At 47.7% G+C, this 15647-nt stretch overlaps 1 protein-coding gene across 3 annotated transcripts in view; it reads left to right on the forward strand.

Annotated features, from left to right (window-relative positions):
* Positions 1 to 15647, forward strand: part of RBPMS (RNA binding protein, mRNA processing factor) — a 175580-nt gene that overhangs the window by 141832 nt on the left and 18101 nt on the right. Inside the window, exons 6-7 of one of the 3 annotated variants that reach the window (XM_058525148.1) lie at positions 4241 to 4371; positions 6673 to 7113. In XM_058525148.1, coding sequence (XP_058381131.1) covers positions 4241 to 4371; positions 6673 to 6735 — 194 coding nt within the window. In that variant the 3' untranslated portion in view covers positions 6736 to 7113. The other 2 variants (XM_058525145.1, XM_058525146.1) reach the window with 2 other exon arrangements.

Consider the following 15647-nt stretch of genomic DNA (forward strand, 5'->3'; position numbering starts at 1 on the left):
CTCTTGGAAAGCAAAAGGCATATTTGCTCAAGCAGCTAATAATACAGTAAGAGAGAAAGACAGGTAAGGAAGTAAATAACTTACAGCAATGGTTCTCAAACTTAAGTATGCATCAGAATCACCTGGAGGGCAGAATGTCTGCTTCAGTAGGTCTGAGGTGGAGCCAAGAACCTGCATTTCTACCAGACTCCCAGGTGATGCTGATGCTGTTGGTCAGGGGACCACATTTTGAGAAACGTTGACTCACGGGACACTGCACTGTGGGGGCTGTAGTGCAGCTGTGAAGACAGGGTTTGGCAGCATGGAGGAGGGAGTAAATAGCTCCACTTGGTTTATTTAGCTTTTTTGCCTGTGATTTTACCTGTTATATTTCCTGGGTGAGCTTTTTCTGCACTTGAGGACTCCATTGGCACTCCACAGTACTTTGGGCACTGAAGTCCATGTCAGTCCAGAGCCTTTTTTGTTCCATCCCAGTTGTTTCATTGTTCCTTGTTTCTTTCCCCTGCTCCAGCTGCTCATTGACCTCCCTCCCTCTCTCAGACGGGTTTCCAGGAGCTGCAGGAATGAGTTCAGGCTTCAGAGATTTTGAAGAGGAGCTTTAAAAACTGGTCCCTGAGTGAGAGCAGCTGTAAGAGCGGTTTTCAAACTGTTTCCTCTGGAACCCTGGTGTGTACCGTGGGGACTAGCACAGGCGTCTAGGTCCTCCAGCCGTCCCCCACCACCACACCAAGTCAACCAAAGTAGATACACTTTTATTAAAAAGCGTTTCTGGAGGGCCAGCCCCGTGGCTTAGCCGTTAAGTGTGCGTGCTCTGCTGCTGGCGGCCCGGCTTTGGATCCCGGGCGCGCACCGACGCACTGCTTCTCCAGCCATGCAGAGGCTGCATCCCACATACAGCAGCTAGAAGGTCGTGCAACTATGACATACAACTATCTACTGGGGCTTTGGGGGGAAAAAAATAAATAAATAAATAAAATTTAAAAAAAAAGGATTTCTGGAAAAAATAAGTTTGAAGAAAGGGTTTCACTGCTTTTATTTTTAACTTTGAAAATTACTGCTCTGTAACGTTTGCTCTGGTTTGAGCCTCCTTTTGCTCAGTTTTTTTGGTGTGTGTGACAAATACTGCAAGGATTGGGAAATTTTAGATCCAGTTCCTGTGCATATTTCCTCAGTTCCTTTAACAAAGAAAACTGGTATATCTTTAAACAACTTTTAGAATTTTCTGTTGAGTACTATTCAATACAACAAAAATTATTACACACTAAAGGCCAGTCTCAGAGTTGGCCCAGGGTTGCAGACTTGAGTAAGACCCAGATCCTGCCTTCCTGGGTTCTGACTGGCCCACCCTTGAAAATTTGTTGTTAGAAATCATCCTCACTGCCCTCTCCTAGTACTCACCAGCACAGGTTGTTAGAAATCATCCTCGCTGCCCTCTCCCAGTGCTCACCAGCACGGCACGTCTCCACTGATGCCTTTTGAGCTCATCCTCCTCCTGGCCAACCCCGGCGTGCTGCATGTCTCTTGACATTTACAGTAACTCCTGATTCCTTCACAAGGGGAGAAGGAAGAGATGACGAGAAGTATCGAGGGATTTATCAAGTGTTAGGTTCACCCTAATCTCTTTTAGGCCTCTGTTTCACTATCTGACTATACTGTTACTCTGCAGCTTTGGGTTTAGGGAATTTGGAAGCAAATCCCCCATTCTGCTGTGCTAGGTGTTGTGCAAATGTTAATCAGTGAATTGTCTCTGAACATCAGTACAGACCCCATGGAAAATAAAGCTCTAGGATAAAAATGTGGAAATGTCTGGAAATCATACATTCCATCAGTCAGGAGAGATTGAAACCCTGACTCCACCTTATCTCCATCATCTCTTTAGGATTGGACATCTTAAAAGACATACTCATTGCATTTTTAAAACTTTCTAAAGGAAGCACCCATTGATCAGGCAATACCCCGCCCCACCCCCCCCACGTATCCGGTTCCTGTCAGGCAGCAGGATGAGGAGGACTGCTGCAGGCCAAGCGCATTTCCAGTGGAGGGGTTGATAGTCCTCTGCTGTCACAGTGGGGCTGGACAAGCATGGGCTAAGAAATTAGCGTGCTGGGTCTTGAGACTCTCTTGGCCTTTAAAAAGACACAGAATGTCTTAAAATAGCATGGTAGCTGAAATAACAATAACAACAACAACAACAATAATAGCTTGCCATTCCTGAGAATGGTTGTTTAAAATCTGAGGCATTGGTTCTGGCAGCAGTTAGTTTCCACGAGCTGGGCTCCCACAAGAGTTGCTCTAATGGAAATCATATGGTGTCATCATGACAGGAAACATGGGGATCTGTTCAGCATTCTCTCAACCCTTCTGTAAGGAATTTCCTTACAGAAACTACAGACACCTACACAGCCTAGAACTGCAAGTAGGTGTTCTTCCTGATCATTTTTTTTTTCCGCCTTTTTCTCCCCAAAGCCCCAGTAGATAGTTGTACGTCATAGTTGCACATCCTTCTAGTTGTTGTATGTGGGACGCCACCTCAGCATGGCCGGACAAGCAGTGCCTCAGTGCACGTCCAGGATCCGAACCCGGGCCGCCAGTAGCGGAGCGCGCGCACTTAACCGCTAAGCCGCGGGGCCGGCCCCCTTCCTGATCATTTTAAAGAGGCTTATGATGCTACTGTTTCCCTATCCAAATAATAACTGTCAGTCCACTCTTTTGGCATAGGCTCTCCAGTCTAGACGTACAAGCCGTCTGTATTCCCATCACCAGGTCCTGAGGAGGTCATTTTAACTGCCTTGTTGAGAGAGGGAGTCGGGGGGGTCGGCCAGCCACAGTATATCACACTGCACTGTTGGGGTGCCCAAGCTGCCCTCCGAATGGATAGTCCTCAGTCAGCTCTGGACTCCCTCGCATCCTGTCAGAAGCTCTTGCCGTGCTGGCCAGCAGTGGAAAGCCTCAGCTCCACAGGCTCCCAGAGGCTCAGCTGCTTTCTGATTGCTCCCTAGATCAGTCCCCACATCACACTCTGCAAAGCACGTGTCTGTCTCTGGCCCCCTCCAATACTGAAAGCCCTGCCCAGAGCCAGAGTTTGGGGAGCTGGGGAGGATGAGGGAGATGACGAATGAGCTGGCCGGGAGTGGCTTCTTAGATGGTGGAAAGGAGTGAAGTGACTCTGTTGACCTTGGGTCACATGCGCTGTAGACTTCTGGAAAGTCCTGCCTGGCAGAGTCACTAATGGCTTTTTCGAGTCACCTTTTGCTGACTCCCTCAGCAGTCCTGGGCAGCATCCTTGGCCTACTTGATTTCAGGTTTTGACAGGTGATAAAAACGCATATTGAGATTGCTGCTTCACAAGGTCCAGATTCCTAACTATTGACTGATGTTATTTTTGCCTTTGCTGAGAAGCTTCCTCGTGTGTTTGCTGTTACTTTAATGGATTGCTTCCTGATACCTTCTGAGGCCTGGGCACCTGCCCTTCAATCTGGCCACCTGCAGCTTACCCTGAATGGGATGGGAGCTGCACGAGGAACATTTAGACCAGTCACTTGGCAACATGACTCACTTTTTTTTCCCTAGAAAATATAATCAATGTAAAAAAGCAACTATGTTCATTCTTATTTGCATCTTTGTGGAGCTTAACTTTAATCAGGACGCCAAAGGCTTTTCTCATTCTCTGAATTTTTAACATCTTAAATGCCCTGTAGGCACAGTATCTGGCCCTGTGCTTCTGAGGGCTAAAGGGAAAATGCTTGACGATCGTGATTTGTTTGTCAATAGTAATTATACTGATAAACGGAAAAGTCCTACAGTTCTTGTCTGTCGGGGTCCTGCCAGGAAGCCGTTGTTCTCCTGCAGGCTCTGCGGTGGGTTTTCATGCGATATCTCCTACCAGTTACTTTTCTTCTTCTTTTCCTCAAAGGGCTACATTTGCTGTTTTGTGCAGGAAATCCCCACTGGTTTTGGTTCCCCAGCTACAGTTGGAAAGACATCAGAGTGTCCAAAGAGGAGTCCGGGCCTGAGATCTCAGCAGGCCAGACAGGCGGCAGATGCTTGTTGCTTTTTTTCATTTTGTATTTACCATTTCCTTGCTTAGCGTTTGGGGGACCAAAGCCAACAGGTTCTTAAAAGAATGAGAGTAATTTGACTTCTGACATTGATTGGGGCTTGGGGTTATTGAGTGTTTTGTTTCTGATTTGAAACCAGCTGTTTGGTAACCACTAACTCTTCCCTTATTCTTTTCTTGCAGATGAGCTCACAGTGCCTGCACTTTACCCCAGTAGCCCTGAAGTGTGGGCCCCGTACCCTCTGTACCCAGCGGAGTTAGCGCCTGCTCTACCTCCTCCTGCTTTCACCTATCCCGCTTCACTGCATGCCCAGGTAATTTATACCCATCGGCCACGACTTCACTCACTCCTCCACCGGTCCTTTCAAACCTGGTTCCCCAGAGCACACCGTACAACTAACACCTATCCAGCTAACAGATCCACCTTCGAGAGATTAATGATCCCCTCTAAATCAAGCTGACACTCCTCCAGAACTTAGGAGGACTGTCTGACAGCAATGATGTCACCCACTGCCTGATGTTTGCCCCAAACGACACCTCTCTCTTCCTTAATGATCTCACCCTCATATCACACACGAGAAACTGGACCCAGGTTACCTCCCCAGCTCCTAGCCAGCTAGAGGGTGTCACCAGAGCATAGACTTGTGTGCCTTGTCGTGTGGAAGGGCCGCAGAGGGAGGCGTGCACTTGTCACAGGAGTTATGTGTCTGTGTGTGCTTCTGTGTATTGAGAGATTTCTGCTCCTGTGTTCTGTGAGATCTAGTGACCAAAGAGGAAAGTTGGGAGCTTCCAGGAGGACCACTATGTGCTAGCTTACATATGTTACAGAAAAGATAAGGGTTCCTTTTTTCCATTTTTAGGAAACGCTGTGGAAAAGGAGGTACAGTGTAGTGTCTAGTATGTAATTACAGGTCAAGGTAGAGGTCTCTGTTCTGACCAGCTTTCTTGCTTAGTTAAGAATAGCCTGAGTCTTATAAACAAACTCCTGTGTTTCTTCGCAAAGATTACTGTCTACATAGCAACCCCCTCTCTCCCCATGGGAAAAATGTTTCTCTTAGCTTTGCTTTTAGTGCAAGTAGTAGTAATCAGTGTTAGAATTCAGAATGATGATCGAGAGCAAATAAGATAGAAAAAGTATAGATTCCATTTGTCTTACTGCATGTGTAACTCCTCTAAAAGCAGGAAAGCCTGGTTTTTAAAAAATTATTGACCTGGACAGGTGGGATTTTCGTTTGTTTGTTTTGCTTAGTTGTTATTTACAAGGCTGGATGAAATAAACAACTTCCCAGAAAACTCTTCCTTCTGACTTAAAACTCTTTTATGTTGTACAGAACTTACTGTGTTGTATAAGACACCTACAAGCAGCCCCCAGTGAGGGTTCTCACAGGCCATGGGGTCAGGAGTGTTGCTGGCTAAACATCTTTCCCTTCTCTTTCAGCTGAGTTATCAGTGCTTCCTGAGTGCATTGATGACCCAGCTTCCCAGGCACCATGCAGGCAAACCACAACGAGAAAGCTTTGGTGTCTGGTCCCCAGAAGTGATTACCCTCTGTGTTGGGAGAAGGAGAGAGAAAGTAGTAAAAGTAGTGAAGAAAAACGTAGATGGCGGTGGTGAGAGTACTTGTCACAGAAAATAATTTAAAGTAGCAGGATTATTCTCAGACTGATTGCCGAATTTCCAGATTAGCTGTGCTTTTTGCTGTTCCTTCCTCTGCTGCTTTTTCCACCTTTGTCCATGTCAGTGTTTGGTCACCCTCACAACAGCAGGTAGCAGGGAAGGGAGAAGGGATAAAACGTAAACCATCTTCTGCTGAGTCGTCAGGATGTTCGTAGTGGCCTCGAAGATAACTTTGTAGATGACGTGGAGCAACTCAAAGAGCCCCTCCATTGGTGGGCCCACCCCCGCCATCTGTGGATATGTCTCCCATCCTCTTCTTCCTCTTCCTAGACTGCCTAGATACCGTTGACATTTGAGGCAAATGTTAATAAGACCATGAATCGGTGCCAAGTTTGCATAGTCTTCTGAATATCCATGGCTTTGGTTAATCGGCAACAAAGCCTTTCACCATTACCCTGGAAAAGCAAGAATTGACAGTGGCCAGAAAGGACTGGAATAGTGGCTTTTGGCCGTGACATCTGGATAATTTGCCCTTGCTTCATTCATATAACAGATGAAATCAAAAGTAATTCTGGGGATACAGTGGGAGAAGGAGCTAAAGAATCTTGAGAGATTAGAAAGCCCATGCCATTGTGAGAAAAGTGGGGGAGAGACAGTGCCGAGATTAGAGGGACTCAACCATTTGACTTAATGGGATGTATTGCCCATGGTAGCCACTCCCTTTTGAGTTCTTCCTTGATCTTGAGACTTTCCCAGCCTGGAATCCACTTGACTCCGCTACATCGGTCCTAGAGTTGGTGGAACTCTCATCTGATCTCAGTGAGATCCTTGTGCTCAACCCCACTTCTTGTTTGGAGTCATTCCCGGTGCAAGCTTGGGTTCTGTATCCTAAAGACTCATGAATAAATATGGTTACTTAAATTTCTTTGTCCAATATGAGAATCATAGAATGAATTGGTAGAGGCTTTACAGATCAACTGGTCTGACCCATTTTACAGATGAGGAAACAGACCGGAGAAGATGGAGAGAGTTACCCAAAGTCGCAAGTGGCTCTGCCATGACTAGAGCCAGGTCACCTGTCTCCTGGGCCTTGCTCTTTCTACACCTCAGTCCTGGCTCACCAAAGACTTACTCTTTGATGGAATTTTGGAAAGGCCTTACTCCAATGATTCCATGGATCTTTCTTCTTTAAGTAGATGAGAAGCCTGTAAGAAGAGACTTGGAGGCAAAGACAAGGGAATCAGAACTTAACCTTCACCCAAAGGGCTTAAGAATTTTTATTAACTGGAGGTAGAGCAGAGGGGAAGACCAAAATGGAGCATCCTCTTAGTGGATAAATTGGTTTTTGTTTTGGAAATCTTATTATATGTCTTTGGAGAGGCTTTTGAATAATTTTGCTTTTCTTAGCTCTGTTGTGCTCTGTTTTGAGACATGGATTTTTTTTTTCTTCTAGTGTTTCTCTCCTGAGGCAAAGCCCAACACACCTGTCTTTTGTCCACTTCTCCAGCAAATTAGATTTGTCTCTGGGAATGTGTTTGTAACATATCAACCTACTGCAGACCAGCAAAGGGAGCTCCCATGTTGAATTTGCTTGTTAGCTATTTTCCCCCCTTTTGCAAAAACTATTTCTTGGCAACATTTGAGAGATTTCAATAAAAATTTGAATCAGAGAAAAAATTATCTCAAGTAGACTGCAGCGTCTTGTTTTCATGGTGATGCGATTTTGGAGCTAAGATGTTATCTCTGACTGAGATTTTGGGAGAGTTGGGCCCATGACACTAAGTATACATTATATGGGAGAAAGACTCAGAGTATCCTGGGAGACTTGGCCCAGAGCTGGGCCTAACTGCTGCTGCTTGTGTCTTCGTGGGCTCCCGGACCACCAAGAGCTGCATATTGGAAGATTCTCATTCTGGCATCCATGAGTCTCATCGACCGGGAGATCTCGCTTCAGCAGGGATGGTGTGTCTAGCTAGTGGAAGCCTGTTTGACACAAATGGAAGCATTTTCCAGTCTGTCCACCCTGGTCCAGAGGAAGGAGGACCAAGGACACTGAAATTGTCATTGAAAAGGCGTTGAATCACATCTAGTTCTGCCCTAGCTTCAGTCTGTGGTCTGGTGCCTCCATCTCTAAATTGAAAACGCTTATTTGACATCAGATCGCACTTTTTAAGAATTATTGGATAACATAATAGGACCGTAAGCCTCAGTACTGCCTGATTATTTTTAGAGGTGAAAGAACAACTTGGTACAGCAAACATCTGATTTCTAAGAAGATCATTAACATTTTTAGAAGTGATCATCCTGTTTACTTTCAAGGTCATTGGTAATTGAAATTTATTAAATATATTATGCAAGTCAACTATGAACAGGAGAGGAAGGTTTCATCCATGGCTCTTAGAAAAGTTATACTCTGAAGAGAACATACAGCTGTTCCTGTCACCTTGTATTCACACATCTCAGCTTTTTAAGTCTGGGTTCATTTTTGCTTTTAGTCTTGTTGCTGATGGGGCAGAGAGGAAGTCATTCAAGTGCACTGTCCTCACTACATTCTAGAAACAGAACACCATTTCCCTTTGATCAGAGTCATATTGTTGGGCCAGAAACTTTTGCAGGTAAGTGGGACTGAGAGCAAGTCCTGGTACCTGTTTCTTCTTCAGAGGCCTCATTTGCCCTGAGTAACAGCAGATCTTCCTGCAGGGCTGCTCTACAGCCGATGACTGGAACACATCACCTGCACATAAACAACAGGTTTTAAAATCATAACACTAATTTCCCTGAGGCAAGACATGCCCTCGGGAGGTCCCTCGTGACACACTGGAAAAATTTTAAAAGTTAAACCCAAAATAAATATAAGAATGGGCCGTGGGAAAAGAGACCTAGGCAAACAGGGAAGGGCGGTCACAGGCAGAGAGACGGGCCTAGGAATGGTGTGTGGGTGGCCGAACAGCGGTCCCCCCCGCCCCCCCCCCACACACACACACCCCATACCCAGGTGTTCACTTAGCAGCTCTGTGCAATTTCTGAGAACTGCATTTTAAAACTTTTCAAAGAACAGATTTCATTACACATCTCCTCTGTCACTAAGTATGCCTTATAGAGAATACTGAGATAAAGAAGACACAAGACGGTCTGGCTTGGCGTGGGATATAGACCATGAGAGGGAGTGTCTTGAGGGAGGCATAGAGCAGGCAGGTGTGGGTGAGGACTCAGGTGGGCACATGGCCCCAGCAGGACGGCAGCGATGCGTCCTACCCGGGCATGTGTTGGGACTCACACAGGAAGGACTCTTTATTTTTCAGCTTCTACCTCTTTCCTGGTCGGAAGGAAGTGGCAGCTGCTGTAGTGGTGGTTGGTCCTATAGTGGTACCTGTGAACAAAACCCGTGTGAGGCGGCCTAGCACCTCATCAGCCGGCCAACCTCCCAGAGGAAAGGGAGGAGTTGGGAGATTTGGTGCATTTGCTTCTGTGCCTCCCCGGTGGCATCAGCCCTTAACCCCTGAGGTCCTCGTCCTTGACGCCTGGCTCTGCCAAAGCTGCATCGTCTTCTGCGACCCCGGGGCTCGTGGCTGTCCGGAACACCACAGCTTTGAAGAACTGCAGAAATTGCCTTTGGGGCTGATCAGCCTAAGGCTTTAAATTGTTTTCAGATATAAATGAAACTGTTAATCCTCTGACATTTACCTTTTCCTCTGAACTCAGCTCCATGAAGGTCAGACTGTGAGGAGAAACCACCCCTGGGTGCTCTGTCTCCTTAATGTGCCAGCCTTGTCTGGTTCCCGATTTTGTTTGGCTTTCTGGTCATCTAGGAGCATGTGCATGGCTTAACTCTCATAGGAGACCTGGAGGCAGGTAGGCCAGGCATTGTGCTCACAGTGCCAGCCTCTTGTGAGCCCAGGGTGGTATGTCTGCCAATTATTAGGGGCACAGACCCCCTCTCCTTTCCCAGTCCACCCCTCTGGGCTATTTCCCTGCCTGCCTCATGAGGCTTGGCCTGTGCTGGGACTTGAGCCCTTCAGGAGAGCTCTGAGTCTGTGGCAGTAATGTAGGGCTGACCACTGCCTGGTCAGACGTGGGCTCTGCCATTTACAAGCCGTGTGACCTTAACTGAATATGTTCCTTAACCTCTCTGGGCTTCAGTAAAGTGGGGCTTGATAATCCCTCATTTAAAACACTTTTTTAAAAGAGTTTGTGGCACTCAGTAAGGGTTTGGTAAATGTTAGCCTTTTCAGGAGGATTTGAATTTTCAACAAGGAGAAGGAAGGAAGCCTAGGAGTAGCTACCCACGGCGCTGTGATGGTTCAAACACTGGAGACAGCCAGCACGTCTTCACAACATTAATGGGGCTGCAGGGTCCTCAGGGCTGCAGCCAAATGGAAGGCCAGAGGCTGGAAAGAATGAATGGGGGACAAATGAGCAAGATGAGGCATCAAGTGAAAGAGCCACCATCTCCGAGTGACAGCATCTGCCCTACATCCAGCAGTGTGGTCTCTGCAGCTTGTGCCAGCACAGGGAGGACTTGTCCCCTGTAGGAAGTCTCCCCCACAGCCAGGCCCCAACACGCCTTCTAGAAGAAAACATCTCCCTGACAGGAAATAGATCAAGCATAGGAAACAGCTGAATTCCCAGAGAGACCAAATGGTTCGTGTGTGTTGCTTTACCCAAACCCCTTGTCCCTGAACTTTCCAGCTGCTGCCTTATCTTGCTTTCCTATCACAGAAACTGGAGAAGAGAAAGACCCACAGGTCACCCGGCCCATTCCTCCCTGGGCTTTCTGGCTCGTTCTTCCCCACAGTCCTTGCACTAGGATTCTGCCCAGCCTCATTTCCAGGCAGTAGTGCCTGGGGAGATGATTCTCTTCATAGTCCTGGGGCTGAACCCCAGGGGATCTCACTCCACTCCTGGCCAAGAAATACCCTCTCCCCGTGTACCCTCTCCATTCCTCCCCAGCCGCCCTCCTCCCTTCCCCTCCTCTGCTGTTTGGTATTTGGAGACCTGTGGAGCCCCTTAGCAGGGCTGTGAGAGACGCCCTGTCCTTAACTGGCGTCTTCAGAAGCAGTCCAAAGTCATTCACACAGAGTTGTTGGGGAGAGTTGTTCATTTGGCCAGAGCTGTTGCTGCTGGGGCCCAAACTTCCCCTCACCAGGCAGCTTTCAGCAGCAGCTGTTCAGAAACCAGTCAGTCCCCTAGTGCTACGGCCCTGGCTGTGGTTGCTGATCGCAACGAGGCTTCCTAGAACTCACCATTGCTGTGATTGAGAGAACAGCTCAAAGTGGCCCTCCTGACTGTGGGGCCGCAGGCTTACCTTCGTTTTGTGTGCTGTGTTGTTTGGGTTTCTTATGCACATTTCATTTTGTCCTCTCTACGGCTCGACTCCCTGGAGCCTATGTCTGTTTTCCCTGACCTCGTTAGCAGTGAGAGCCGGGCCCTGAGTCTCAGTAAGTCACACCTGTGAGCACTGTTTGTGAGCCTGCCTCTTCCTGGGGATTGTTCACAAACGTGTGGTCTGACCGTCACAGTAGGATGGTGCAGAGGGCCCAGCACATAATCGGGGCTCGATGTTTTAAAGTCAAAAAGGCCAGCTGTTAATGAGAATTCCCACCCACTCTGCCACCTTTGGGATTTTAGGCAAGTTTATTTTAACCTCACCAAGCCTCAGTTTCCTCATCCATAAGTAGGAAGAATGAACACCTACTTCATGAGGTTATTTTGAGGGAAAGAAATTGCTTGGCGTAGAGTACTAATTATTATTAAAATAGCTCTTCTTTTCCTTCTTTTTGTCAGAACTTGATCTGGCATGGCCCAGAGGCTCCTGAGCCCTCCCTTTGTAGCTTAAGAAGCAGTTAAGATGCAGGGACTCAAGACCGGCACCCCAGCAAGAGAAACCTAAGGGCCCAGGCTTTATGCTTTGGTCAAGAAGAGAAGCAGCTGGCCCCAGGGCGAGAATGGCGGCCTGTGGCTGTGCCGTGTGCTGAGGTGAGGCTCTGGTTGGGTCAGCTGGCCGTCCACCCAGGGGTTTTGGCCTTCTTTCTAGGAATAGGCACCTAGATACCATCAAGTATGTGAATTCTAACTGCTTTGGAAACAAAACCAAGGCAACAAAGAAACTGGAATTATAAAACATAGCCTTCATAAAAAGAAAGTGAACTTCTCCTTGAAGAAAACCAGTTGTGACAGAAGAAAAAAGGAAAATCAACTCCAAATGGGATCATGTTTTATTCAAGATGTGTGCTGCTGGTGGGGAAGGCCAGAACTTGGTGACAGGATGGGAAAGTGGGACACCTCAACTTCAAGCCTCGTCTGCTCTGCCACGAAGTACTTCTCGCTTCACCGAGCTCAGCTCCTGGGGACCTCTAATGGCCCTTGATAGCAAACATAGTTAAAAATTAACAGACTGACAAAATTAAATATGGATGACCAGCAACCACTGTGGACTTAATCTGACACAGGGTGTTACACGCTTGGGTGCCCTCAACCCGAGTGGCGTCTTAAGTGAACTTCTGGGATGTCTGTGCACATTTCACATGCCTGTTTGGAAGCAAGAGCCTGGCTTGTGCTTAGGATAGACAGGGAAAGAGTCTAAAAGCCCAGAAGAGAAAATTATCCCTGAAGGCTTATGTTGAATTAAGTCCAGCCTTAATTCACCATCCTGAGCAGGCGGTGTTCACAGGCCTAGGACCTTGCTCGTGGGGTCCTTGCTCGTGGGGTCTAGACCTTGTGCCTTCCTGGGCTCGGGCATCAGCAGTGTCCCACCATCCCGACTGGGAGATCTCACAGCAACACAGGGCTGGGCCTGAGCATGGCCTTCTCCAGCCAGGACTTGCCTGCCCACCTTCCTTCCGGCTGTTGGGGTGGGTCAAATGGCAGGCTCAACTTGGGGACCAGTTCCCGTAAATCTTAACATTTGCCTAGGTAATGGCAACTTGTTTAATTGCTCTAGGCAAGGAATATTAGATGTCAGACAAGTAGTAAAGAATGCTGATTGCATCTCGTGCCCTGTGTGTCTGCTGAGAGAATGGGCTGACAGCTTGGCATGGGCACGCGGAGGGGAACGGGGATGGATGTTCCTGTACAGAGGGGCCCTCGGGGCCTCGTCTCGTGAAACAGAAATTCCTGCAAGTGTTCTCCCAGTTTGGTGAGTGCCTTATTAGAAATAGGGATGCTATTTAAAAGAATCCTGTAATTAGTCCCATAAAGATCATCTTTTTTGCATTGCACATCACTCCAGTGTATGTGGTGAGTTTGGAGTTTCTTGGCCCAGAGTATGCTTCTGGCTTGGCAGCCTCTCCTCCGCCTGGCAGCCTTCAACACAGTTTGCTGTAGGACCTGACATGCTTCATTTGGTGATGCTGCTCAAGAGCAGATCATTAGGTCTAGGGTGAGGGGGCCAGGGGTGCTTGTAATTAAAGAATGTGTGAGTGGCTGGCCGCAGTTAGCTCGATGTTGGGAAAGCCCCAGCAGGGTGTTCAGGGCTCCGTCTTGGGGTTAGTGGTAGAAACCTACCTCAGAATATCCATGCCTTAAAAAGGAAAGAGCTTGTTTCTGAATCTGTGGTGCTAGAGAAATCTGCATTCAGGTACAGCACCTGCATGAGGAAAGGTGAGAAGATCTTCACTGCTCCTTATAAAGGAGACCTCCAGGGCCCCAGCTGGTCTGCTGATCTTCCAGCTCTAACTAATTTGGGGGGTTTTTTTTTTGGTCCCCTTTTTCTCCCCAAAGCCCCCAGTAGATAGTTGTACGTCATAGTTGCACATCCCTCTAGTTGCTGTACATGGGACGCCGCCTCAGCATGGCAAGACAAGCAGTGCGTCAGTGCACACCTGAGATCCGAACCCAGGCTGCCAGAACCACTAAGCCACGGGGCCGGCTAGTTTTGTTGCAAGCTAGAAACTTGGATGCCATATCGGCACACCTCCATCTCTTAGACCCACCGTATGTCACCACTGGAAGGGGCCTTCCAGACCAACATTTCTCCACACCACAGGTATTAATAGCTGTTATGTAATAAAAAGATTCTGTGGTCGGATGAACTTGGGAACCCCAGGCTTAAATCAAGTCAAACAGGTTTCTTTGTTGCAGAGCTTCTCAGAGCTTTTAATATGCTAATATATATCTGCTGAAGGGGCATAGACTGTGCATTTCTCTCAAGCTTATTTGACCTGAGAGCATCTCTAGACTAGCCTTCTTCCGGCCACACTTTTGGAAACCTATTCAAGAGCAGTGTCTCAAACTTGAGCACAAGCATCATTGTCACCTGGAAGGCTTATTAAATGCAAATGCTTGGGCCCCTCCCCTAGAGTTTTTGCATTTCTGACAAGTTCCCTGGTGATGCTGATGGTCCAGGGACCACACTCAGAACCACTGGTCTAGACTTATCCTTTTATTCCACAGAGAAGACAACAGCTAAACCAAGGAATATTTACTAATAATAGCTACCATTGATTGAGCTAGGCACCTGATTCTAAAGGCAAGTGTGATGATGGGAGTCAGTCACTCGAAAGGGCATAGTACAATGCAAATTTGAGTGCTTTTCACTATGTTCTGTGGCACAGACCACTGCAAACCGCTGTGGACGGGCTGGTGGGTCAGGCCGGGGTTCCACCCTGGAGACCTGTCAACGTCTTCTTGTCCTTGGCAACATTATTGGGAACGTGAAGTCTATATGTATTTTAATCCTGTGGGCCTTGGTTTCCTCATCTATAAATGGAAGAGGATGGAAATTATTTTTATGGGTACTTAACTGCTTTCTCTAGCATTCCATTTTATTTTTTCTCTGAGTTCTTTCTGTTTCTGGGTCCTCTTCTACTCCTGTCCAATCTTTCACCAGTCACAGGAGCTGGTACCATGCTAAGGTATTGGGGACTTCAGTGTTACTCTTGCAGAGGCACTGCATTTTAGAAGAGCATTGCTGAAGAAGTGTGACAGTAGAATCTCAAACAGTGTGGCCCCTGGATAGTGGATTGTAATTGTAACAGCTGTTATCATTGTTAAGTTCTAGTGGAGAAATGTCCCAGGGTCTTCCATGTTGCTTATTCACTTACATGTCACAATCTGTGTGCTGTGCTTAGCAGTCTCTGGCACAGAGTAAATATCAGTGTTAGTCTGGATCATATATGTTATGTTAGAGGTTTTTACAGGGACTTCAGAAGCCCCTGGAATTGTGTGCAAGATTGTGAGTGTGCAGTTTGAGTATGTATGCGTGTGCGAGCACATGTACATTTTTCTGCAGACAGGATACCTGGAACGTCAACTGTGTAGACTTAGTCCCTGCTGAATTGTCCCTGGAGAGGGAGTCAAGGGAACTGTGGGTTTCCCCAGTGTTTATCATGCACCCTAGGCAATGGGCAAGAGTGGCCACAAGTGACCTGGGGCCAAAAACCACAGCAGAACAAGCAGCTCAAGTGGGTGTAAGGGTAAACCTTATTTTTTTCTTTTTCGGAGGACAGCGGTGATTAGCACAAAACAGCTTGTTCGCCTGGGCCGGCCACCTGAATGGGCCGTTTTGCCCTATGAGCGCTGCTGGTCTGCCCTGCTGAGCAAGAACGGTGCTGAGCTCAGGCTTGGCCTGGGGAGCACTGCCCTCTGCTGGAAGGTGGGCGCAGCTGTGCCTCTCGAAGCTGGAAGAGGAGGCACCCTTGGGTGTCTGTGGAATGTGGTGAGAAGAGCCCACCCTCTTGGCAAGCACAGTAGTGTTCAAGCTGTGGGGCACAAGAGTGATGAATTTGGGGGCCTGTCGTTACATCATCATCACTACATCCTCCCTGAGAATCGGCCAGCAGGCTGACCTCATGTCAGCTCATCTGAGCACAACTTATCCTGGACCCCAGAGCTCAAAATCAGCCTGCTTGTCACCCTGAAGTGCTCAGTGTTCTAGACCAAACTGACTATAGCACTCTGGTCCTGCACACCACAGGCACACGTGTGACTGAGAGAATGTGAGGGCTTTGTGTGGGTGGAAGAGGCCAGCGGGCGA

This window comes from Diceros bicornis, chromosome 29 (assembly GCF_020826845.1).
Source record: "Diceros bicornis minor isolate mBicDic1 chromosome 29, mDicBic1.mat.cur, whole genome shotgun sequence".
In the NCBI taxonomy this organism is placed as follows: Eukaryota; Metazoa; Chordata; class Mammalia; order Perissodactyla; family Rhinocerotidae; genus Diceros; species Diceros bicornis.